This window comes from Pseudophryne corroboree, chromosome 1, assembly GCF_028390025.1.
Source record: "Pseudophryne corroboree isolate aPseCor3 chromosome 1, aPseCor3.hap2, whole genome shotgun sequence".
NCBI lineage: Eukaryota > Metazoa > Chordata > Amphibia > Anura > Myobatrachidae > Pseudophryne > Pseudophryne corroboree.
Window position 1 is genome coordinate 598,081,847 of NC_086444.1, and position 23,498 is coordinate 598,105,344.

The 23,498-nt window shown below is 44.7% G+C and overlaps 1 protein-coding gene across 4 annotated transcripts; it reads left to right on the forward strand.

Annotated features, from left to right (window-relative positions):
* Nucleotides 1–7: 7 nt before the first annotated feature.
* REEP6 (receptor accessory protein 6) lies at nucleotides 8–13,379 on the forward strand. 4 transcript variants are annotated; one of them, XM_063914305.1, is made up of 6 exons: nucleotides 8–238; nucleotides 872–965; nucleotides 1,480–1,618; nucleotides 8,153–8,321; nucleotides 8,479–8,552; nucleotides 12,385–13,379. In XM_063914305.1, the coding sequence occupies exons 1-6, from the start codon at nucleotides 124–126 to the stop codon at nucleotides 12,400–12,402; spliced, it is 609 nt and encodes a 202-aa protein (XP_063770375.1). In that variant the 5' UTR covers nucleotides 8–123; the 3' UTR covers nucleotides 12,403–13,379. The 4 variants fall into 4 exon arrangements, with proteins under 4 accessions (XP_063770375.1, XP_063770376.1, XP_063770377.1 ...); XM_063914306.1 differs by having other exon boundaries at nucleotides 12,388–13,379; XM_063914307.1 differs by lacking the exon at nucleotides 8,479–8,552.
* Nucleotides 13,380–23,498: the final 10,119 nt, after the last annotated feature.

The window sequence follows — 23,498 nt, forward strand, 5'->3', positions numbered from 1 at the left end:
GATTGGCGGCCATGCTCGTGACGTAGAGGTGCAGAACAAGGCATCCCAGGCCAGGAGAGAACGGTCTCCGAGCTGCACTCAGTACCGTGTGTAGCAGCAGCAGCAGCACTCGGCGCCGCCATCATGCCGTCTCTCCGGGAGCGGTTCCGTAATTACTTGAACGGGGATAACGTTGTGTCCCGGTTGCTGGGGAGAGTTGAGGAGAAGACGGGCATCAAGAAGGATTACCTGGCGACCGGTGAGCGGCCGGTGTTACTGTGTGTGTGTGTGTGTGGAGGGAGAGAGAGCCGTTCTGAACCGTACTAGTTCGCTGTAACAGGTGTCCCCCGTTTTCCAGCGTCTCCGCAGCTGTATGCGCTATAAGCAGTCTGAGTCTGCAGGTTACAGGTGTACTTGGCAGCAGACACTTTCTTAGTTTGTCAGTCAGAAAATCTATGGTGCATGTTACCCCAGTGGCTGTATAAGTGTAAGTGGCAGACGATTGGGAAACTCCTTACACTGCTCTGTGTGTGCTGGCATAGCGCTGACCCCTGTCCTGTGTACTTGTCATACACTTGTACAGTCATCCAGACCATGATCACTGCTGATAAGGCAGCACACAAACCTCCACAGGGGGAGGGGCAGGTGATTGTCTGCTGACACTAATCGTGTGAACCTGTGCTGCTTACCCAGCCAGACAGGATTATAGCCTTGTATTCACTACATCGCTGTCCTATTTGTAAAACATTCCCAGACAAAATTCTGATTCAGCTAGGAAAAAGAATTGCAAATAAAAAACAAATAAAACTTTTTCACATGTGATTATATTTTTACATTTTAATTAAATATTGCTATCCTACTTCGTATTCAGATAATCTTTCTGTCTCCCTAGGCTCCATGTGTTCTCTGGGCTTATATCTGGTATTTGGTTATGGGGCTTCTCTGGTCTGCAATTTAATTGGTTTTGCATATCCTGCCTACACATCGTAAGTATTATTTTTTTAACAGCATGAAGGATTAGTATCTCTTCTTCTGAATGAGTCAAGATTGATATTGTGTTTAACTTTTCTTTTTTCTTTGTTTTCCTGTCATGCATGCAATGTTTTCAGAGCTTTAAAGCACTCTTAACGCTGGTTACTTACTGGTTGAGATATCATTCGTCGTATCGATTGACAATATATCCCAAACAGATCGGCGGGTGTGTAAACCCAATATGTCTGTGAACAATGTCGTTCAGCCATATCAGATTAGCCCTGTAGCACAGCTGATGCTAATATATCTTTAGTGCATCCTGCATGTGTGTACAGGCACCCTGCTGATCACCCGTACACAGCTGGACAGGCATATTTAAACTTCCACTCTGTTGTGACGTCTGGCTCTACATATTGAGCGCAGATTTGTGTTAATAGTTTACCTAATTTGTCAGGATGGATGCTTTATCTTTCTAATCTGTACTCCGCATTAGTATTATCTGACATCTGTGTGTCTCTTCTTCCCTAGAATTAAAGCCATTGAGAGTCCAGATAAAAAAGATGACACAATATGGCTGACGTACTGGGTGGTTTATGGAGTGTTCAGTGTGGTGGAGTTTTTTTCTGATATATTTCTCTTCTGGTTTCCTTTTTATTATCTGGGAAAGGTAAGAGAACTTCAGAATTTGCCTCCTATTACCCTTTGATTGCAGGATTTTAACAAGCCAATTGCATGGGCAAACTGCTTGTGAATGATCTACCAAATGTGGGGCCTGTTCATCACCACTTAAGAGCCCATTACACATACGGAAATATTGGTTTCCACATGTGTTTAGTAATGGGCCTATTCACTATTAGGCAGGCATGTCCAAACTGCGGCCCTCCAGCTGTTGTGAAACTACATATCCCAGCATGCCCTGACAGTTTTGCTGTCAGAGAATGCTAAAGCTGTGTCAGGGCATGCTGAGATGTGTAGTTTCTTAACAGCTGGAGGGCCACAGTTTGGACATGCCTGCTATTAGGGGCCTTATAGGGCCACCTAATATTCAGCAAACTCTGAAAACTTTCAGTTATCCTATGAAAACAAATTCCTATGGGAATGAGTTCCGGGGTTTTGAAGAGGTATCCGAGCGGTTCCCTCTGCTGCCTCCTCACTGTGCCCAGCAGCTGTGAGCATGCATGACTTCCGGTCACAAATGCTCAGAAGCCGGCACATGGGTGGTAAGTATCCCTTCCACTTCTGTAGCAGCATTACTGATCTCGGGGACAGCAGCTTTTCGTAGCAGCTGTCCTTGCATCGGAGCAATGCTGAATTGCTCCAGTAATTTAGAATCGCTTGCTGCCAATTGTGTACTTAATAATCGTGCGAGCAGTATTTCTTGGACTGTTCACAAGCAGTTTGCTGGCAGGGAATGCGTATGTAAAGTTTAGTGTGAATAATCTTAACATGTTTTCTCTATCGTCCTAGTGGATGCTGGGGTTCCTGAAAGGACCATGGGGAATAGCGGCTCCGCAGGAGACAGGGCACAAAAAGTAAAGCTTTAGGATCAGGTGGTGTGCACTGGCTCCTCCCCCTATGACCCTCCTCCAAGCCTCAGTTAGATTTTTGTGCCCGGCCGAGAAGGGTGCAATCTAGGTGGCTCTCCTAAAGAGCTGCTTAGAAAAGTTTAGCTTAGGTTTTTTATTTTACAGTGAGTCCTGCTGGCAACAGGATCACTGCAACGAGGGACTTAGGGGAGAAGAAGTGAACTCACCTGCGTGCAGGATGGATTGGCTTCTTTGGCTACTGGACATTAGCTCCAGAGGGACGATCACAGGTACAGCCTGGATGGTCACCGGAGCCTCGCCGCCGGCCCCCTTGCAGATGCTGAAAAGAGAAGAAGGTCCAGAATCGGCGGCAGAAGACTCCTCAGTCTTCTTAAGGTAGCGCACAGCACTGCAGCTGTGCGCCATTGCTCTCAGCACACTTCACACGGCAGTCACTGAGGGTGCAGGGCGCTGGGAGGGGGGCGCCCTGGGAGGCAATGTAAACCTATTTTTTGGCAAAAAATACCTCACATATAGCCTCCGGGGGCTATATGGAGATATTTAACCCCTGCCAGAATCCGTTGAAGAGCGGGAGACGAGCCCGCCGAAAAAGGGGCGGGGCCTATCTCCTCAGCACACAGCGCCATTTTCCCTCACAGAAAGGCTGGAGGGAAGGCTCCCAGGCTCTCCCCTGCACTGCACTACAGAAACAGGGTTAAAACAGAGAGGGGGGGCACTAATTTGGCGTTAGAAATATATAAAAAGATGCTATAAGGGAAAACACTTATATAAGGTTGTCCCTATATAATTATAGCGTTTTTTGGTGTGTGCTGGCAAACTCTCCCTCTGTCTCTCCAAAGGGCTAGTGGGTCCTGTCCTCTATCAGAGCATTCCCTGTGTGTGTGCTGTGTGTCGGTACGTGTGTGTCGACATGTATGAGGACGATGTTGGTGAGGAGGCGGAGCAATTGCCTGTAATGGTGATGTCACTCTCTAGGGAGTCGACACCGGAATGGATGGCTTATTTAGGGAATTACGTGATAATGTCAACACGCTGCAAGGTCGGTTGACGACATGAGACGGCCGACAAACAATTAGTACCGGTCCAGACGTCTCAAAAACACCGTCAGGGGTTTTAAAACGCCCGTTTACCTTAGTCGGTCGACACAGACACAGACACGGACACTGAATCCAGTGTCGACGATGAATAAACAAACATATTCCTTATTAGGGCCACACGTTAAGGGCAATGAAGGAGGTGTTACATATTTCTGATACTACAAGTACCACAAAAGAGGGTATTATGTGGGTTGTGAAAAAACTACCTGTAGTTTTTCCTGAATCAGATAAATTAAATGAAGTGTGTGATGATGCGTGGGTTCCCCCCGATAGAAAATTATTGGCGGTATACCCTTTCCCGCCAGAAGTTAGGGCGCGTTGGGAAACACCCCTTAGGGTGGATAAGGCGCTCACACGCTTATCAAAACAAGTGGCGGTACCGTCTATAGATAGGGCCGTCCTCAAGGAGCCAGCTGACAGGAGGCTGGAAAATATCATATAAAAGTATATACACACATACTGGTGTTATACTGCGACCAGCGATCGCCTCAGCCTGGATGTGCAGAGCTGGGGTGGCTTGGTCGGATTCCCTGACTAAAAATATTGATACCCTTGACAGGGACAGTATTTTATTGACTATAGAGCATTTAAAGGATGCATTTCTATATATGCGAGATGCACAGAGGGATATTTGCACTCTGGCATCAAGAGTAAGTGCGATGTCCATATCTGCCAGAAGATGTTTATGGACACGACAGTGGTCAGGTGATGCAGATTCCAAACGGCACAAAGGTGTATTGCCGTATAAAGGAAGAGGAGTTATTTGGGGTCGGTCCATCGGACCTGGTGGCCACGGCAACTGCTGGAAAATCCACCGTTTTTACCCTAAGTCACATCTCTGCAGAAAAAGACACCGTCTTTTCAGCCTCAGTCCTTTCGTCCCTATAAGAGTCATATTTGCCCAGGGATAGAGGAAAGGGAAGAAGACTGCAGCAGGCAGCCCATTCCCAGGAACAGAAGCCTTCCACCGCTTCTGCCAAGCTCTCAGCATGACGCTGGGACCGTACAGGACCCCTGGATCCTACAAGTAGTATCCTAGGGGTACAGATTGGAATGTCGAAACGTTTCCCCCTCGCAGGCTCCTGAAGTCTGCTTTACCAAGGTATCCCTCCGACAAGGAGGCAGTATGGGAAAAAATTCACAAGCTGTATTCCCAGCAGGTGATAATCAAATTACCCCTCCTACAACAAGGAAAGGGGTATTATTCCACACTATATTGTGGTACTGAAGCCAGAAGGCTAGGTGAGACCTATTCTAAATCTAGAAAAATTTGAACACTTACAAAGGTTCAAATCAAGATGGAGTCACTCAGAGCAGTGATAACGAACCAGGAAGAAGGGGACTATATAGTGTCCCAGGACATCAGGGATGCTTACCTCCATGTCCCAAATTTGCCCTTCTCACTAAGGGTACCTCAGGTTCGTGGTATAGAACTGTCACTGTCAGTTTCAGACGCTGCCGTTTGGATTGTCCACGGTAATGGCCAAGGTAATGGCCGAAATGATGATTCTTCTTCGAAGAAAAGGCGTCTTAATTACCCCTTACTTGGACGATCTCCTGATAAGGGCAAAGTCCAGGGAACAGTTGGAGGTCGGAGTAGCACTATCTCGGATACTGCCACAACAGCACGGATGGATTCTAAATATTCCAAAATCGCAGCTGATCCTGACGACACGTCTGCTGTGCCTAGGGATGATTCTGGACACAGTCCAGAAAAAGGTGTTTCTCCCGGAAGAGAAAGCCAGGGAGTTATCCGAGCTAGTCAAGAACCTCCTAAAACCAGGAAAAGTGTCAGTGCATCATTGCACAAGGGTCCTGGTAAAAATGGTGGCTTCCTACGAAGAAATTCCATTCGGCAGATTTCACGCAAGAACTTTTCAGTGGGATCTGCTGGACAAATGGTCCGGATCGCATCTTCAGATGCATCAGCGGATAACCCTATATCCAAGGACAAGGGTGTCTCTCCTGTGGTGGTTACAGAGTGCTCATCTTCTAGAGGGCCGCAGATTCGGCATTCAGGATTGGATGCTGGTGACCACGGAGGCCAGCCCGAGAGGCTGGGGAGCAGTCACACAAGGAAAAAATTTCCAGGGAGTGTGATCAAGTCTGGAGACTTTTCTCCACATAAATATACTGGAGCTAAGGGTAAATTTATAATGCTCTAAGCTTAGCAAGACCTCTGCTTCAAGGTCAGCCGGTATTGATCCAGTGGGAAAAACATCACGGCAGTCGCCCACGTAAACAGACAGGGCGGCACAAGAAGCAGGAGGGCAATGGCAAAAACTGCAAGGACTTTTCGCTGGGCGGAAAATCATGTGATAGCACTGTCAGCAGTGTTTCATTCCGGGAGTGGAAACTGGGAAGCAGACTTCCTCAGCAGGCACGACCTCCACCCGGGAGAGTGGAAACTTCATCGGGAAGTTTTTCCACATGATTGTGAACCGTTGGGAAATACCAAAGGTGGACATGATGGCGTCCCGTCTGAACAAAAAACGGGACAGGTATTGCGCCAGGTCAAGAGACCCTCAGGCAATAGCTGTGGACGTTCTGGTAACACCGTGGGTGTACCAGTCGGTGTATGGGTTCCCTCCTCTGCTTCTCATACCTAAGGTACTGAGAATTATAAGACGTAGAGGAGTAAGAACTATACTCATGGCTCCGGATTGGCCAAGAAGGACTTGGTACCCGGAACTTCAAGAGATGCTCACAGAGGACTTATGGCCTCTGCCGCTAAGAAGGGACTTGCTTCAGGAAGTACCATGTCTGTTCCAAGACTTACCGCAGCTGCGTTTGACGGCATGGCGGTGGAACGCCGGATCCTAAGGGAAAAAGGCATTCCGGAAGAGGTCATTCCTACCCTGGTCAAAGCCAGGAAGGAGGTGACCGCACAACATTATCACCACATGTGGCGGAAATATGTTGCGTGGTGTGAGGCCAGGAAGGCCCCACGAAGAAATTTCAACTCGGTCGATTCCTGCATTTCCTGCAAACAGGAGTGTCTATGGGCCTCAAATTGGGGCCCATTAAGGTTCAAATTTCGGCCCTGTCGATTTTCTTCCAGAAAGAATTGGCTTCAGTTCCTGAAGTCCAGAAGTTTGTCAAGGGAGTATTGCATATACAACACCCTTTTGTGCCTCCAGTGGCACTGTGGGATCTCAACGTAGTTCTGGGATTCCTCAAATCACATTGGTTTAAAACCAGTCAAATCTGTGGATTTGAAGCATCTCACATGAAAAGTGACCATGCTCTTGGCTCTGGCCTGGGCCAGGCGAGTGTCAAATTGGTGGGTTTTTTCTCAAAAAAGCCCATATCTATTTGTCCATTCGGACAGGGCAGAGCTGCGGACTCGTCCCCAGTTCTCTCCCTAAGGTGGTGTCAGTGTTTCACCTGAACCAGCTTATTGTGGTGCCTTGCGCCTACTAGGGACTTGGAGGACTCCAAGTTGCTGGATGTTGTCAGGGCCCTGAAAGTATAGGTTCCAGGACGGCTGGAGTCAGGAAAACTGACTTGCTGTTATCCTGTATGCACCCAACAAACTGGGTGCTCTTGCTTCTAAGCAGACTATTGCTAGTTGGATGTGTAATACAATTCAGCTTGCACATTCTGTGGCAGGCCTGCCACAGCCAAAATATGTAAATGCCCATTCCACAAGGAAGGTGGGCTCATCTTGGGCGGCTGCCCGAGGGGTCTCGGCTTTACAACTTTGCCGAGCGGCTATTTAGTCAGGGGCAAACACGTTTGTAAAATCCTACAAATTTGATACCCTGGCTAAGGAGGACCTGGAGTTTCTCTCATTCGGTGCTGCAGAGTCATCCGCACTCTCCCGCCCGTTTGGGAGCTTTGGTATAATCCCCATGGTCCTTTCAGGAACCCCAGCATCCACTAGGACGATAGAGAAAATAAGAATTTACTTACCGATAATTCTATTTCTCGGAGTCCGTAGTGGATGCTGGGCGCCCATCTCAAGTGCGGATTATCTGCATTACTTGTACATAGTTACAAAAATCGGGTTATTATTGTTGTGAGCCATCTTTTCAGAGGCTCCGCTGTTATCATACTGTTAACTGGGTTCAGATCACAGGTTGTACAGTGTGATTGGTGTGGCTGGTATGAGTCTTACCCGGGATTCAAAATCCTTCCTTATTGTGTACGCTCGTCCGGGCACAGTATCCTAACTGAGGCTTGGAGGAGGGTCATAGGGGGAGGAGCCAGTGCACACCACCTGATCCTAAAGCTTTACTTTTTGTGCCCTGTCTCCTGCGGAGCCGCTATTCCCCATGGTCCTTTCAGGAACCCCAGCATCCACTACGGACTCCGAGAAATAGAATTATCGGTAAGTAAATTCTTATTTTTTTTTTTTGTTTTGTTTTTTATATAAATGTTCCTGTTTTTGTTGTCTTTGCAGCATACTTGTACTTGTCAGATACTGTTACATATGGGATAAGCTTGTTCCATAGTGCCATTGCTTATCTTTTCTTCTTTTTTATGTTTAGCGAGCACTCATTTATTTTTCTTGCTGTCTTTATCTAATGAGTACCTCTCCTTGATTCTTTGCAGTGTGCCTTCCTGCTCTGGTGTATGGCTCCTTTCTCATGGAATGGGTCCCATATTATTTACAGCCGCTTCATCCGTCCATTCTTCCTAAAGCACCATCAGACTGTAGACAGTGTAGTGAACGATCTGGGAGGTCAGGCTCTGAATACAGCAGAAAATGTTGCCAGGCATGGTATGTTATGATGTTGGTTTCATGTTGACAGAGTTTCCACACCTGACACATACACAGCCCGCATGAGTGCTTTTTTAATTTATATCTTTCTTTCTTTCTATTTTTGTCATCAATTTCTCTTTTTAAATTTGTTTCCCCTTTCTCCCTAACGCCACAGTCTTGCAGACTCTAACCAGCAGCAGATCTCTCCTGGCTCGTGAGGGGGGCCAGCAGGCCCTTCCCAGCACCTCTGTATGTACCAAAATTCAAGATCTAGAGAGCTCAGTTTGGTGCTGCCCATTTCATTACTGCTAAGAGATCTTTCTGATTTGTATCTAAGGATTTGTACCCAAGCATTACTTTCCTCCCTATGAAACAAGTGTACACACTGGCCGATATATTGGCCGCTCTCTTAAACGGCCGATATATTGGGGTCCGTCGGCCAGTGTGTACCAGCAATATGTCTGTGAACTCTGTCATTCAGACATATCGCGTTGGCCCTGCTGTACAGCCAGCGGCCAATATATCGTTAGATATATTGGTACGTCGGTGTATGTGTGTACGGGCGGTTAGTTGACTGCCTGTACTTAAGCCTCAGTAGCCGGTGGTGACTGACAGCTGAATTGAGCGGGCGTGTGTAAATGGCTGCCCAGTTCATGACGTCAGTCCCCAAAAAATCAGGCAGTGTGTATGCACAGCACACTGCCCGATCTGGCTTTAGATATATCTGCAGATCAATTGATCTGCAGATATATCTGTAGGTGTGTACCCAGCATAACGGTACAAAACCATGCAAGGCAAGTACATGTTTATAAACATTGCTGAATCACCAGTCCTAGCACTCAAATAAGCAGTATGGTGGCAGAAACCAGAGCCGGCCTTAGGCATAGGCAAACTAGGCAATTGCCTAGGGCATTTGGTATGCTTAGGGGCACCAGCAGCTTCTGCTGATTAAAATGATATGCGGCATGCCTATATTCTGTGTGTAGCATTTCGTATGCAGATACAGCCGCAGCCGCGCACAGAATATAGGCATGCTGCATATAATTTTAATCAGCAGAAGCTGCTTGTGCATCCTAGCCACATAGTGATGCAAATAAGATGCATTTTCATAAACAAAAGGCACCCGACGTTAGCAGAGCTGCCAGCTGACTCATGCCAGGCATCTCTTGCAGAACTAGAGGTGGTGCTAGGGGGCACCAGACAAAATCTTGCCTAGGGCATCATATTGGTTAGGGCCGGCTCTGGCAGAAACCAAGGGTTTAGTGCAGTGTTTGGAGTATGTGGTGGATAATAGAAGTAAGGGAAGATGGAAAGAGGGACCTGCTCGTGAGAGCTTACATGCTAAAGGAGTGGGGTAGACAGTGATCATGGGGCAGTGGGGTTAGGATGAGAGCTGGATTGCTTAGATGATGAAGTGGGTCTTGAGAGCCTGTTTGAAGTGGTGTAGAGTGTGATAGGAAGAGAATCCATAAGTAGGGAGCTGCACAAGTAAAATCTTAGAGGCAGGAGTGGAAGGCATTCATTTGTGGAGTGAAGAAGTCTGGTGGGTATGAAGGGAGATGAGGTCAGAGATGTAAATGGGGAGTATTGGAAGTGCTTTGTGAGTGTGAGAAGCTTGATTGGGTGCTGAGGGGGAAGAGGAGCCAGTGTAGGGCTTGTAAGAGAGGGGAGGAAGATTAGTCGGGCAGCAGCATTAAGGATGGAGTGGAGAGAGGTGGGAGGTCTTATAGAAAGAGGTTACAGTAGTCCAATCTGGAGTTGGACTGTGAATGGATGAGTCTTCGTAGCATCCAGGGTGAGAGGGTCTGATCCTGGAAATATTTTGAGATTAAAACCGCAGGACTGCAAAAGGTACTCAGTGTGGTTTGAAAGAGAGGGAGGAGTGAAGGACTGCGCAATAGGGGGCTAGAGGTGGTTGTGCTGTCAATAGGTAATTGTGACAATTGAAACTACCAGTTATAACATGTCACTCTTGGATTTTAAAGTTATAGTAATGGGCATGATGTCCTAAATATTCTATTTCAAAAGAAGTAATGGGAAGAGTTGGGGCAATTTAAAATATGAAGTGTATGTTGTAGAGAGAAAGGAACCACAATGTTGCCTTTTCACTATTCATTTTAACTGTGGAACTAATTTTGTGTATTATTGAAAGTAATAAATATTTTCTGTCCCACATTCCAACCTGCCAAACATGGTGGCATGTCTTCATTCAGCAAAGTGCTGTCTTTGCAAAGTACATAGTATAATATTGAAAATCGCTTTTGTGAACTAGGTAAATTGTACTAATTACAGCTCTAGCATGAAATGGGCTTCTTCCAAGCTGAGCTCCCTAATCTAGCAGATAAATGTCCTTTATTGGTCCTGGTTGTGTGGACGCACCTTGCTTTTCTAGGACTCACGGATTAGTAGGCTATTTTCCTGCATTAGAGTGGATGCTTTGTACCCATCTATTGTGTGTGTGTGTGTGTGTGTGTGTGTGTGTGTGTGTGTGTGTGTGTGGTAGATTTATGGACAAAAGCAACTATCGGGCTTTACTAAATTTCAGTCTACTCATTCTGTTTGCAAAACTTGGAACATATTGCAGTGCTATCATTATAGTTAACTGTTTATAATCTAATTGTAATAACATTGTTCGTCTACTCCCTCATGGAATTTGTCACATGGTCTCAGTACTATCGGCTAATTATTGCTGTTACAGACATTTTATTTGCGCACATCCTCTGCAGATGTAAGTAATCAGAAATTCCACCCCACGTACAATGCTTTCCAAAAGCAATAGCCTGCTAAACTACCACTGTTGTATTATACTGTGTATGTAAACTCATACCGTTTTTACACTTTCTTTACCGAATGGGTCTATAGCTCTGGACTATTAGTAATAAGTTACTTGGGTGTATGGGGAAAAAATGGATTTTAGTACCTTTTTGTATTGCACCTTTCTGAGGCTCTTGTGTCTTCAATATTTTCTTAGAAAACGCTAATCCCTTTTCCCTGACATCCAAAGCTTTACTTAATTTTCTATAATTAGACTTCTGATCTCCAATTTGTACACAATGTTGACTTGGCTTCCAATCATTTTAACGATCTTTGGAATCTAAAAGGACATAGTGGTTGAATTTATGGGGTTTAGGTGCTAATTCAGGTTGGATCGCAAATCTCGTCACACGCAGCCGCCGCGATCGGGAAGATGGCGGCTGGCCCCCTTCGGGCGCAGCTAAGCTGCGCTGGCAGGAGGCGTCCCTAATTCCTGCTAACAAGCAGAAATTGCGATGCGTTAGCAGTTTCTGATTTTTGAAAAAGGGGGAGGTGGCGGTCAGCATGCTGGGCTGCCTTGCCCTGCGATGGGCGGCCCGTCAGCATGCTAGCAAAAGGATTGCAAATTCTGCTTACTGAATTAGGCCCTTCATTAACATAAATGTCTGTTTCTCCTTGTAAAATGATGGCCTAGATCTGTTTGCCACGCATTTTACATTTTTCAGGTACAGTGGCTTTTTGTGTTCTGAATGATGTTATGTAAGAAAGTAACTTTCATTACATTTGTCTGGGAACATTTACTGATGGAGGTAATTCCAGCTGTGTCTTTCCCTGGTGAAAACTACAACAGTATGCAAACAATGAATAAAAAGAGAGAAGTATAGTAAAATAAAGGCTGCATCTTCCCTTTTTTTTTTTTTTTTAGTAGTTGTACATGAGAAACGTCTGTACTGCATTATAAGCTCCTGCAGTTCTCCAACATACGGTAGAACTTCCTCTGGCATGTATATATGTTTGATGGATCTGATCAGTCGCTCAGCTGTGAATTAGAAGTAACTGTACTAATATCTATAGCATAATTATGTGAGAGGAGAGTTTCATTGCTGTTGTGAGAGACTTTAGCGTATATGAATTGCTCAACTCTGGGGTGATAAAAGGAGTTTCCTAAACATGGCCTAGTTTCAGTGGTCGGTTTGCAGTACGGCTGTTTCATACAACACACTTGCTTACTTCTGGTTCCTTTTTTGTAACCATAAAAAAATGTGCACAATGCAATTTAAACGATTCACCTCCTTTTTTTCATTTTCTTTTTTTTGTTTCCATCTAGCAGTCAAAGGAGCAATGATCCAGTCTTTGGAAGCTGAAAAGAACAAATGATGGTGTTTCTTTGCTTTCTAGAATGCCTCTACTTAAAAAAAAAAAAAAAAAAAAAAAAATTCTGTTCAGACTAATTTTCCTTAATTTCACTACATGTTTTCTGTGCGATGCATTTATTACTAGCCATTATCTCTAATTAGTTTATCTATGTCCAAGGGTGTTAAAAAGTTAAGTGTTTCTCCAACGTAGGTGCCAATTTTAATACTGGTATCTTATGGAAATGCCATGATAAATAAATGTGAATCTCTGGTTGTTAAAATGCAGATTGTTAATTATGTCCTACAGGCTGTATGTTTGTTAATATGCAACAGGAGAAATGCAGAGCTGGATATATGCCTTGTTTGCTTTAAATGGGTGTGCAGCTTTGTACCACCACTGTGGTGCTGCCCTACTTTTAAACACATCATTGCACACGAACCATTTGCTTAGTCTTGCATATGTGCGAACATTTTTCAGTCCTCCTCCTCAGAGAATGAGAGATAGGAGCATAGTGATCCCCATGGTGTTCTAGGGCAGGGACCTACACGAAAAAGTTTGCAAGACGCACCTAGAAGAAAAAAAAAAGTGTATGGTAATGATTAAAGCATACCACATAAGATCACCCCAGACAGAATGGTTAAAGTAGCACTAAAGGTAACAACATGAATTAGATTTAAGCACTCTTAAAAAAAAATAAATATATATATATATATATATATATATATATATATATATATATATATATATATATATATATATATATATATAATTGACTTCCTTGCTTTTACTTTGGTGTTTTTGATTTTTTTTGTTATTTCTTTTTGGTAGCATGTGTATCTTAAGGTTTACAAACAAGCACAGGTTGAGCCAGAAAAGTAGGTTATTTCAAGATAATTCAGCATAACATTGTCCATTTCATTTGTATGTTGTCTTTGAAGTTTAATAAAATGAGATTTTTGTTTTTTATGTTGCGGTGATGTTGTTCCCTACTGCATGAGATCCAGGTTTTTTTTGGTGTGAGTGTCTCTGCACATGTTCTTAAGAAATGATGAGCAAGACCGGGTAGAGGCTGGGACTGGCGTTTGGGATTCCGGAGGTCCGCATTCTGACCTTGGGATCCCGGCAACAGAATGCCGGCAGGGGCTGAGCGCAATGAAGCCCCTTGCGGGTGATAAAGGTAATCCCAGGAAAGGGCACCCTTTGCTTAACCAAGTTCAAGCACGCATTCAGTCAGTCAGCATCAGGTTCATACGGCTGCAGCCAGTGACCAGTCAACAAAATAACCTTTGTAATAACTAGCCACACGTGTATAAAGTGGAAAGTAATAGAGCAGAGAGAGCTTTATTTCCTACCAGCAGTACATTATAAAGTGATACAAATTAACATATCGTGTCGTCGATTCCTGACACGAAGCTTAATCCTATTGGCTAATAAAACTTCTATCTTATACGTAATATGTTTGCCAACGTCTATATTTCTTATATGTGCTCTTAAGTGGAGTAACTGGTTTTCTCTGACGTCCTAGTGGATGCTGGGAACTCCGAAAGGACCATGGGGAATAGCGGCTCCGCAGGAGACTGGGCACAACTAAAGAAAGCTTTTAGGTCACCTGGTGTGCACTGGCTCCTCCCACTATGACCCTCCTCCAAGCCTCAGTTAGATTTTGTGCCCGGCCGAGGTTGGATGCACACTAGGGGCTCTCCTGAGCTTCTAAAAAGAAAGTATATAATTAGGTTTTTTATTTTACAGTGAGACCTGCTGGCAACAGGCTCACTGCAGCGAGGGACTAAGGGGAGAAGAAGCGAACCTACCTGCTTGCAGCTAGCTTGGGCTTCTTAGGCTACTGGACACCATTAGCTCCAGAGGGATCGAACGCATGGAACTGGCCTTGGTGTTCGGTCCCGGAGCCGCGCCGCCGTCCCCCTTACAGAGCCAGAAGCAAGAAGAGGTCCGGAAAATCGGCGGCAGAAGACATCAGTCTTCACCAAGGTAGCGCACAGCACTGCAGCTGTGCGCCATTGCTCCTCATACACACTTCACACTCCGGTCACTGAGGGTGCAGGGCGCTAGGGGGGGGCGCCCTGAGCAGCAATAAAAACACCTTGGCTGGCAAAAATACCACAATATATAGCCCCAGAGGCTATATATGTGATAATTACCCCTGCAAGAATCCATAAAAAAGCGGGAGAATAGTCTGCGAAAAAGGGGCGGAGCTATCTCCTTCAGCACACTGGCGCCATTTCTCCCTCACAGCTCCGCTGGAAGGAAGCTCCCTGGCTCTCCCCTGCAGTCTACACTACAGAAAAGGGTAAAAAAGAGAGGGGGGCACTAAATTTAGGCGCAGTATATATAACAGCAGCTATAGGGGACATAATTCAGTTAGTCCCTGCATTATATAGCGCTCTGGTGTGTGCTGGCATACTCTCACTCTGTCTCCCCAAAGGGCTTTTGTGGGTCCTGTCCTCTGTTAGAGCATTCCCTGTGTGTGTGCGGTGTGTCGGTACGGCTGTGTCGACATGTTTGATGAGGATAATGATGCGGAGCAGATGCCTATAGAAGGGATGTCATCCCCTGCGGGGCAGACACCTGAGTGGATGGACTTATGGAAGGAATTGCGTGCACGTGTCGACTCCTTACACAAAAAATTTGACGACATGCCAAATGCGGGACAGCCGGCTTCTCAGCTCGTGCCTGTCCAGGCGTCTCAAAGGCCATCGGGGGCTCTAAAACGCCCGCTACCTCAGATGGCAGACGCGGGTGTCGACACGGATACTGACACCAGTGTCGATGACGATGAGTCTAGTCTAATGTCCACTAAGGCCATTCGTTGCATGATTGAAGCAATGAAAGAGGTGTTACAAATTTCTGATATAAACCCAGGTACCACTAAAAAGGGTATTATGTTTGGGGAGAAAAAACTACCCGTAGTTTTTCTCCCATCAGAAGAATTAAATGAAGTGTGTGAAGAAGCGTGGGCTTTCCCTGATAAAAGATTGGTAATCTCTAAGAAGTTACTAATGGCGTTCCCTTTCCCGCCAGAGGATAGGTTACGTTGGGAGACACCCCCTAGGGTGGATAAAGCGCTCACACGTTTGTCTAAAAAGGTGGCACTACCGTCTCCGGATACGGCTGCCCTCAAGGAACCTGCTGATAGAAAGCAGGAGGCGATCCTGAAGTCTGTATATACACACTCAGGCATTATACTTAGACCAGCTATTGCGTCAGCATGGATGTGCAGTGCTGCCGCCGCGTGGTCAGATTCCCTGTCAGAAAATATTGACACCCTAGACAGGGACACTATTCTGCTAACCATAGAGCATATAAAAGACTCAGTCTTATACATGAGAGATGCACAGAGGGAGATCTGCCGGCTGGCATCTAAAATAAGTGCATTGTCCATTTCTGCTAGGAGAGGCTTATGGACTCGCCAGTGGACAGGGGATGCAGATTCAAAAAGGCACATGGAAGTTTTGCCTTATAAGGGTGAGGAATTATTTGGGGATGGTCTCTCGGACCTAGTTTCCACAGCAACTGCTGGGAAGTCAGCATTTTTACCCCATGTTCCCTCACAGCCTAAAAAGGCGCCGTTTTATCAGGTACAGTCCTTTCGGACTCAGAAAAACAGGCGTGGAAAAGGCGGGTCCTTTCTGTCCAGAGGCAGAGGTAGGGGAAAAAGGCTGCAACAAACAGCAGGTTCCCAGGAGCAAAAGTCCTCCCCCGCTTCTTCCAAGTCCGCCGCATGACGGTGGGGCTCCACAGGCGGAGCCAGGTACGGTGGGGGCCGCCTTAAAAATTTCAGCGATCAGTGGGCTCGCTCACAGGTGGATCCCTGGATCCTGCAAATAGTATCTCAAGGATACAAACTGGAATTCGAGGCGTCTCCACCCCACCGGTTCCTAAAATCTGCCTTGCCGATTACTCCTTCAGACAGGGAGGCTGTGCTAGCGGCAATTCACAAGCTGTATTCCCAGCAGGTGATAATCAAGGTGCCCCTACTTCAACAAGGACGGGGTTACTATTCCACACTGTTTGTGGTACCGAAACCGGACGGTTCGGTGAGACCCATTTTAAATTTGAAATCCTTGAACACATACATAAAAAAATTCAAGTTCAAGATGGAATCGCTCAGGGCGGTAATTGCAAGCCTGGATGAGGGGGATTACATGGTATCCCTGGACATCAAGGATGCTTACCTGCATGTCCCCATTTACTATCCTCACCAGGAGTATCTCAGATTTGTGGTACAGGATTGCCATTACCAATTCCAGACGCTGCCGTTTGGACTCTCCACGGCACCGAGGATGTTTACCAAGGTAATGGCGGAAATGATGATACTCCTTCGAAGAAAGGGAGTTTTAATTATCCCGTACTTGGACGATCTCCTAATAAAGGCGAGGTCCAAGGAGCAGTTATTGGTGGGAGTAGCACTATCTCAGGAGGTGCTACACCAGCACGGTTGGATTCTGAATATTCCAAAATCACAGCTGGTTCCGACGTCACGTCTACTGCTCCTGGGTATGATTCTGGATACAGTCCAGAAAAAAGTGTTTCTCCCGGAGGAGAAAGCCAAGGAGCTGTCATCTCTAGTCAGAGACCTCCTGAAACCAAAACAGGTATCGGTGCATCACTGCACGCGGGTCCTGGGAAAGATGGTGGCTTCTTACGAAGCAATTCCTTTCGGCAGGTTCCATGCCAGAATCTTTCAGTGGGACCTGTTGGACCAATGGTCCGGATCGCATCTTCAGATGCATCGCCTAATAACCCTGTCTCCAAGAACCAGGGTGTCTCTGCTGTGGTGGCTGCAGAGTGCTCATCTTCTAGAGGGCCGCAGATTCGGCATACAAGACTGGGTCCTGGTGACCACGGATGCCAGCCTTCGAGGCTGGGGGGCAGTCACACAGGGAAGAAACTTCCAAGGACTATGGTCGAGTCAGGAGACTTCCCTACACATAAATATTCTGGAACTAAGGGCCATTTACAATGCCCTAAGTCAGGCAAAATCCCTGCTTCTACACCAGCCGGTACTGATCCAGTCAGACATCACTGCAGTCGCCCATGTAAATCGACAGGGCGGCACAAGAAGCAGGATGGCAATGGCAGAAGCCACAAGGATTCTCCGATGGGCGGAAAATCACGTACTAGCACTGTCAGCAGTGTTCATTCCGGGAGCGACCTCCACCCGGGAGAGTGGGGACTTCATCCAGAAGTCTTCACGCTGATTGTAAATCGATGGGAACGGCCACAGGTGGACATGATTGCGTCCCGCCTAAACAAAAAACTAGAGAGATATTGCGCCAGGTCAAGGGACCCTCAGGCGATAGCTGTGGATGCTCTAGTGACACCGTGGGTGTACCAGTCAGTTTATGTGTTCCCTCCTCTGCCTCTCATACCAAGGGTACTGAGAATAATAAGAAAACGAGGAGTAAGAACAATACTCGTGGTTCCGGATTGGCCAAGACGAGCGTGGTACCCGGAACTTCAAGAGATGATCTCAGAGGACCCATGGCCTCTGCCGCTCAGACAGGACCTGCTGCAGCAGGGGCCCTGTCTGTTCCAAGACTTACCGCGGCTGCGTTTGACGGCATGGCGGTTGAACGCCGGATCCTGAAGGAAAAGGGCATTCCGGAGGAAGTCATTCCTACGCTGATTAAAGCCAGGCAAGATGTAACTGCAAAGCATTATCACCGCATATGGCGTAAATATGTTGCTTGGTGTGAGGCCAAAAAGGCCCCAACAGAGGAATTTCAACTAGGTCGATTTCAGCATTTCCTACACGCAGGAGTGACTATGGGCCTGAAATTAGGCTCCATTAAGGTACAGATCTCGGCTCTGTCGATTTTTCTTCCAGAAAGAACTAGCTTCACTACCTGAAGTTCAGACGTTTGTGAAAGGAGTGCTGCATATTCAGCCCCCGTTTGTGCCTCCAGTGGCACCTTGGGATCTCAACGTGGTGTTGAGTTTCTTAAAATCACATTGGTTTGAGCTACTTAAAACCGTGGATCTAAAATATCTCACGTGGAAAGTGGTCATGTTATTGGCCTTGGCTTCAGCCAGGCGTGTGTCATAATTGGCAGCTTTGTCATGTAAAAGCCCTTATCTGATTTTCCATATGGATAGGGCGGAATTGAGGACTCGTCCTCAGTTTCTCCCTAAGGTGGTATCAGCTTTTCACTTGAACCAACCTATTGTGGTGCCTACTAGGGACTTGGAGGATTCCAAGTTACTGGACGTAGTCAGGGCCTTGAAAATTTATGTTTCCAGGACGGCTAGAGTCAGGAAAACTGACTCGCTATTTATCCTGTATGCACCCAACAAACTGGGTGCTCCTGCTTCTAAGCAGACTATTGCTCGCTGGATTTGTAGCACAATTCAGCTGGCGCATTCTGCGGCGGGACTGCCGCATCCTAAATCAGTAAAAGCCCATTCCACAAGGAAGGTGGGCTCATCTTGGGCGGCTGCCCAAGGGGTCTCGGCTTTACAACTTTGCCGAGCTGCTACTTGGTCAGGGGCAAACACGTTTGCAAAATTCTACAAATTTGATACCCTGGCTGAGGAGGACCTTGAGTTCTCTCATTCGGTGCTGCAGAGTCATCCGCACTCTCCCGCCCGTTTGGGAGCTTTGGTATAATCCCCATGGTCCTTTCGGAGTTCCCAGCATCCACTAGGACGTCAGAGAAAATAAGATTTTACTCACCGGTAAATCTATTTCTCGTAGTCCGTAGTGGATGCTGGGCGCCCATCCCAAGTGCGGATTGTCTGCAATACTTGTACATAGTTATTGTTAGCTAAAGGGTTATTGTTGAGCCATCTGTTGAGAGGCTCAGTTGTTTTCATACTGTTAAACTGGGTATAGTATCACGAGTTATACGGTGTGATTGGTGTGGCTGGTAGGGGTCTTACCCGGGATTCAAAATCCTTCCTTATTATGTCAGCTCGTCCGGGCACAGTGTCCTAACTGAGGCTTGGAGGAGGGTCATAGTGGGAGGAGCCAGTGCACACCAGGTGACCTAAAAGCTTTCTTTAGTTGTGCCCAGTCTCCTGCGGAGCCGCTATTCCCCATGGTCCTTTCGGAGTTCCCAACATCCACTATGGACTACGAGAAATAGATTTACCGGTGAGTAAAATCTTATTTTATTTTTTTTGCTAACCTCGAAACCTACATATGTCTGGTTATATTTTTACACCTGCTATACCGCAAACTGACAAATACCCTTTGAAGCTCACATGTTTAGCTGCTGACATTATATTTCTGCTAGGAAATTACCGTAAAATATATCTTAGATAAAGGTCATAACTTCACAATATGGCTTCAAACAAAGTGCAGTGTCTGTACTTTTCCCTGTGTCGGCTCTAAGCTGAAAACAATTTGAAACAGCTTGTCAGATGTCAATTATAAATGGAGTCTTATGAACAAATATGGCTTCCATCTTTATCAACTTCCCCTCTTTGTTTTTAATTTTTACCTTTAATTTACCCTTTCTTTACCTGGTCATTGATTCTATAGGGACACCTACTTTCACGACTGGTGTACCATAAGGGCACTCCAGGCATGGGCTAATCCATTTAACATCCCTATGCTCGGGCAGAACCAATGTTCCCTATTTTCTTATCCCTAACCACAAGAGAAAGTTCATAAAGCAGAGGAGTCTTTTGAGGATGGAATCATTATAATGTTCATGGTCCTTGCTCAATAGTCCTCAAAAGTCTTTTTGACTTAATATTGTGACAGCAAAATTCATTAGATTACGTCATCATAACAGTAGGGACAGCTGGAAGCTTTTGTGTATCTGGTATGGCAGGTTTCACAGTAGAAGAATGTGGAATTGTATATTAAAGCTCCTCCAATAAGTTTCATATAAATTGGTTGCAGTTTAGCAGTTTTAGCAATGCCTAAGGTAGAAAAACATTTTAGTGTCAGTATCCACATAATAAGCCTTACCATAAAATATGCAATTAACAGCAAAACAAGTCCCTTAGCAACAATAGATAATATTCCTGAAAAGCAATTGGTTGTATAGTGTTTATAAAACCAAGAAAAGAAAGAATCTGGAAATACACTGGTATAATTATGATTAGTAGCAAACTGATTTTTTAACTGTATTACTTCATTCATCTTTTCATCAATAATATCTTCTGGGTTAGTATCATTAGTTAAATAAGTGCAACATTTAACTACATATACAGTTTGTAACGTGACACAATAGCCTGCAGATACAGTGAACACTTGGTGACAACTTAACACATCCCTTGTCAAATGGGTATATGATGTCTTCTCCAGATTATGCAGGCCTATGAGTTCTTTCGTTCAGGTGAATCTTCTCGTTATAAATGGCTCCCAGTTCATGTCAAAATGGAGAGAAATAAGAGAGAAAAGAAATGTGTAGCACCGTTTACAACAGCTAGAATCGAGAATTCCACACAATGAAAGTTTTTAAGGGCGTACCCCACTCACACAGAAACAAGTAAGTGGGTTCCCGTAAAGGTATCTTTATTGCTAGTTTTTTTCTCCAATCCCCTCAGGTTAGGTTCACGTAATTAAGCGTGCCTGAATCTCACACCACATGGGGTACTGTAAACACGTAGGGGTAGTGTCTGAGGCAATTTCAATGCGTACCCTCACTTACACAGAGCAAAGCCAGAACATTCATATAACGGTTTCTTTATATCAACAAAAATCCTCAGGTGCGTACCCCAACTCACTCAGTAAACGATGAATGACTCCTATAAAGGTTTCTTTAAATAGATTCACTGGTATCCCTTTGGTGGATCCACAAGAGGAAAAGGAACTCTTTCTCCCAAATGCCAGACCAGAGTCATGAAAAAAATCCTTCTTTCTAAAACAGGTTTTTTATTCCAGACATAGTCCAAATTCATACAAAGAAATCACCACACATGGTGACAGAAAAAATAAAAAAGTAAAAATTTAAAAGTACAATAAAAATTCCAAAGGCAAAATTTGAGATAATAATCGGCGTGATTATTCCCTTTTTCCAGAAAACTACTCACAGTACAGTCGTCCGACGCGTTTCGGTCTCGAATGGACCTTAATCATGAACTATCTGCACTGTGAGGAGTAAGCATATTTATGCTATGAACATCCAATGAATGAGTAGCCGGAAATGACATCATTAATTACAATGAAAATTAATTTTGTTTAAAAACATGATTATTCATCACACAAATTCATAATAACATATACATAAACACTAGTATCATGCATGGTGAAAAAGTACAGCAGGAAAAGCACTTTAAAACATATTTTCTTCTCCATTAAAAAACGGAGCTTGGAATTCTGGGTAATGTAGTTTCCATAGTGAACTACTACATGACCATATATGGTGTTTCCACCGGATATTGTGTTGCACCGCTGCTGGTGAAACTTCCCCAGAAAATAATCCCTGAAGGTTTGTTCCGTTTGTAGCCGGAAATGACATAATTAATTACAATGAAAATTAATATTGTTTAAAAACATGATTATTCATCACACAAATTCATACAATTTTTCGTTTTTAAACAATATTAATTTTCATTGTAATTAATTATGTCATTCTCCTCACAGTGCAGATAGTTCATGATTAAGGTCCATTCGAGACCGAAACGCGTCGGACGACTGTACTGTGAGTAGTTTTCTGGAAAAAGGGAATAATCACGCCGATTATTATCTCAAATTTTGCCTTTGGAATTTTTATTGTACTTTTAAATTTTTACTTTTTTATTTTTTCTGTCACCATGTGTGGTGATTTCTTTGTATGAATTTGGACTATGTCTGGAATAAAAAACCTGTTTTAGAAAGAAGGATTTTTTTCATGACTCTGGTCTGGCATTTGGGAGAAAGAGTTCCTTTTCCTCTTGTGGATCCACCAAAGGGATACCAGTGAATCTATTTAAAGAAACCTTTATAGGAGTCATTCATCGTTTACTGAGTGAGTTGGGGTACGCACCTGAGGATTTTTGTTGATATAAAGAAACCGTTATATGAATGTTCTGGCTTTGCTCTGTGTAAGTGAGGGTACGCATTGAAATTGCCTCAGACACTACCCCTACGTGTTTACAGTACCCCATGTGGTGTGAGATTCAGGCACGCTTAATTACGTGAACCTAACCTGAGGGGATTGGAGAAAAAAACTAGCAATAAAGATACCTTTACGGGAACCCACTTACTTGTTTCTGTGTGAGTGGGGTACGCCCTTAAAAACTTTCATTGTGTGGAATTCTCGATTCTAGCTGTTGTAAACGGTGCTACACATTTCTTTTCTCTCTTATTTCTCTCCATTTTGACATGAACTGGGAGCCATTTATAACGAGAAGATTCACCTGAACGAAAGAACTCATAGGCCTGCATAATCTGGAGAAGACATCATATACCCATTTGACAAGGGATGTGTTAAGTTTCATTACCTTTTTCTTTTTTTACGCGCCCTGGACACAGATAAATACCAACACTTGCTTCTTCTATATATTGTTTTGGTAAAATCGGTGATTTTTACATAGGTATTTTGTCAGTGGACGGGCTGCTGTGCGCCAAACTTGTAGACCCTCCCTATTTTCTCCTTTTTTTTCTACTTGGTGACAACTGTTTATATTGGTCCTGTTTTACATTCAATGACTAGCATCTTCTATGCCTATTTGTCTTTACCTGGGTAATTGTTGACATCCTATGTGTATTCCCTTTTGTTCTGTTATTTTTGGCATAGTTAGTGCAATAATCAGTATCACTTGACTCCTCATATAAGTAAGATTCAATCATTACTGTTTATATAAGAATAACCATGCTAACAAGAAGAACTAAGTAACACATTATACATCCCCCAGACCCTTATATGGCCTGGGGCCTATTAAATTGTATTTGTATATTTTGATTATGTATCGTGTTGGATAATACTTCCTTTGTCACTTTCTTGCAATGAGATGCGTCTATTTACGAGTCTCTTTCACTCAACGTGACTGAAGTGGCGGTAGTCAACAGAACTTAAAACGGTCCTTTGAATTTGGGTTCAAGAGACTTTCTCTTTCTTAGTGACCACCCAATTACCTTGCTTTAGTTCATGTGAGTCTTGGAAACAGTTGGTGTCTGGGATAGAATCA

What these genes read in the sequence shown, in the direction of transcription:
- REEP6 (XM_063914305.1), top strand. Translation starts at nt 124, where the DNA reads ATGCCGTCTCTCCGGGAGCGGTTCCGTAATTACTTGAACGGGGATAAC. An exon ending in GAAGGATTACCTGGCGACCG is followed by an intron (nt 239 to 871) that starts GTGAGCGGCCGG and finishes CTGTCTCCCTAG; the next exon opens with GCTCCATGTGTTCTCTGGGC. An exon ending in GCATATCCTGCCTACACATC is followed by an intron (nt 966 to 1,479) that starts GTAAGTATTATT and finishes CTTCTTCCCTAG; the next exon opens with AATTAAAGCCATTGAGAGTC.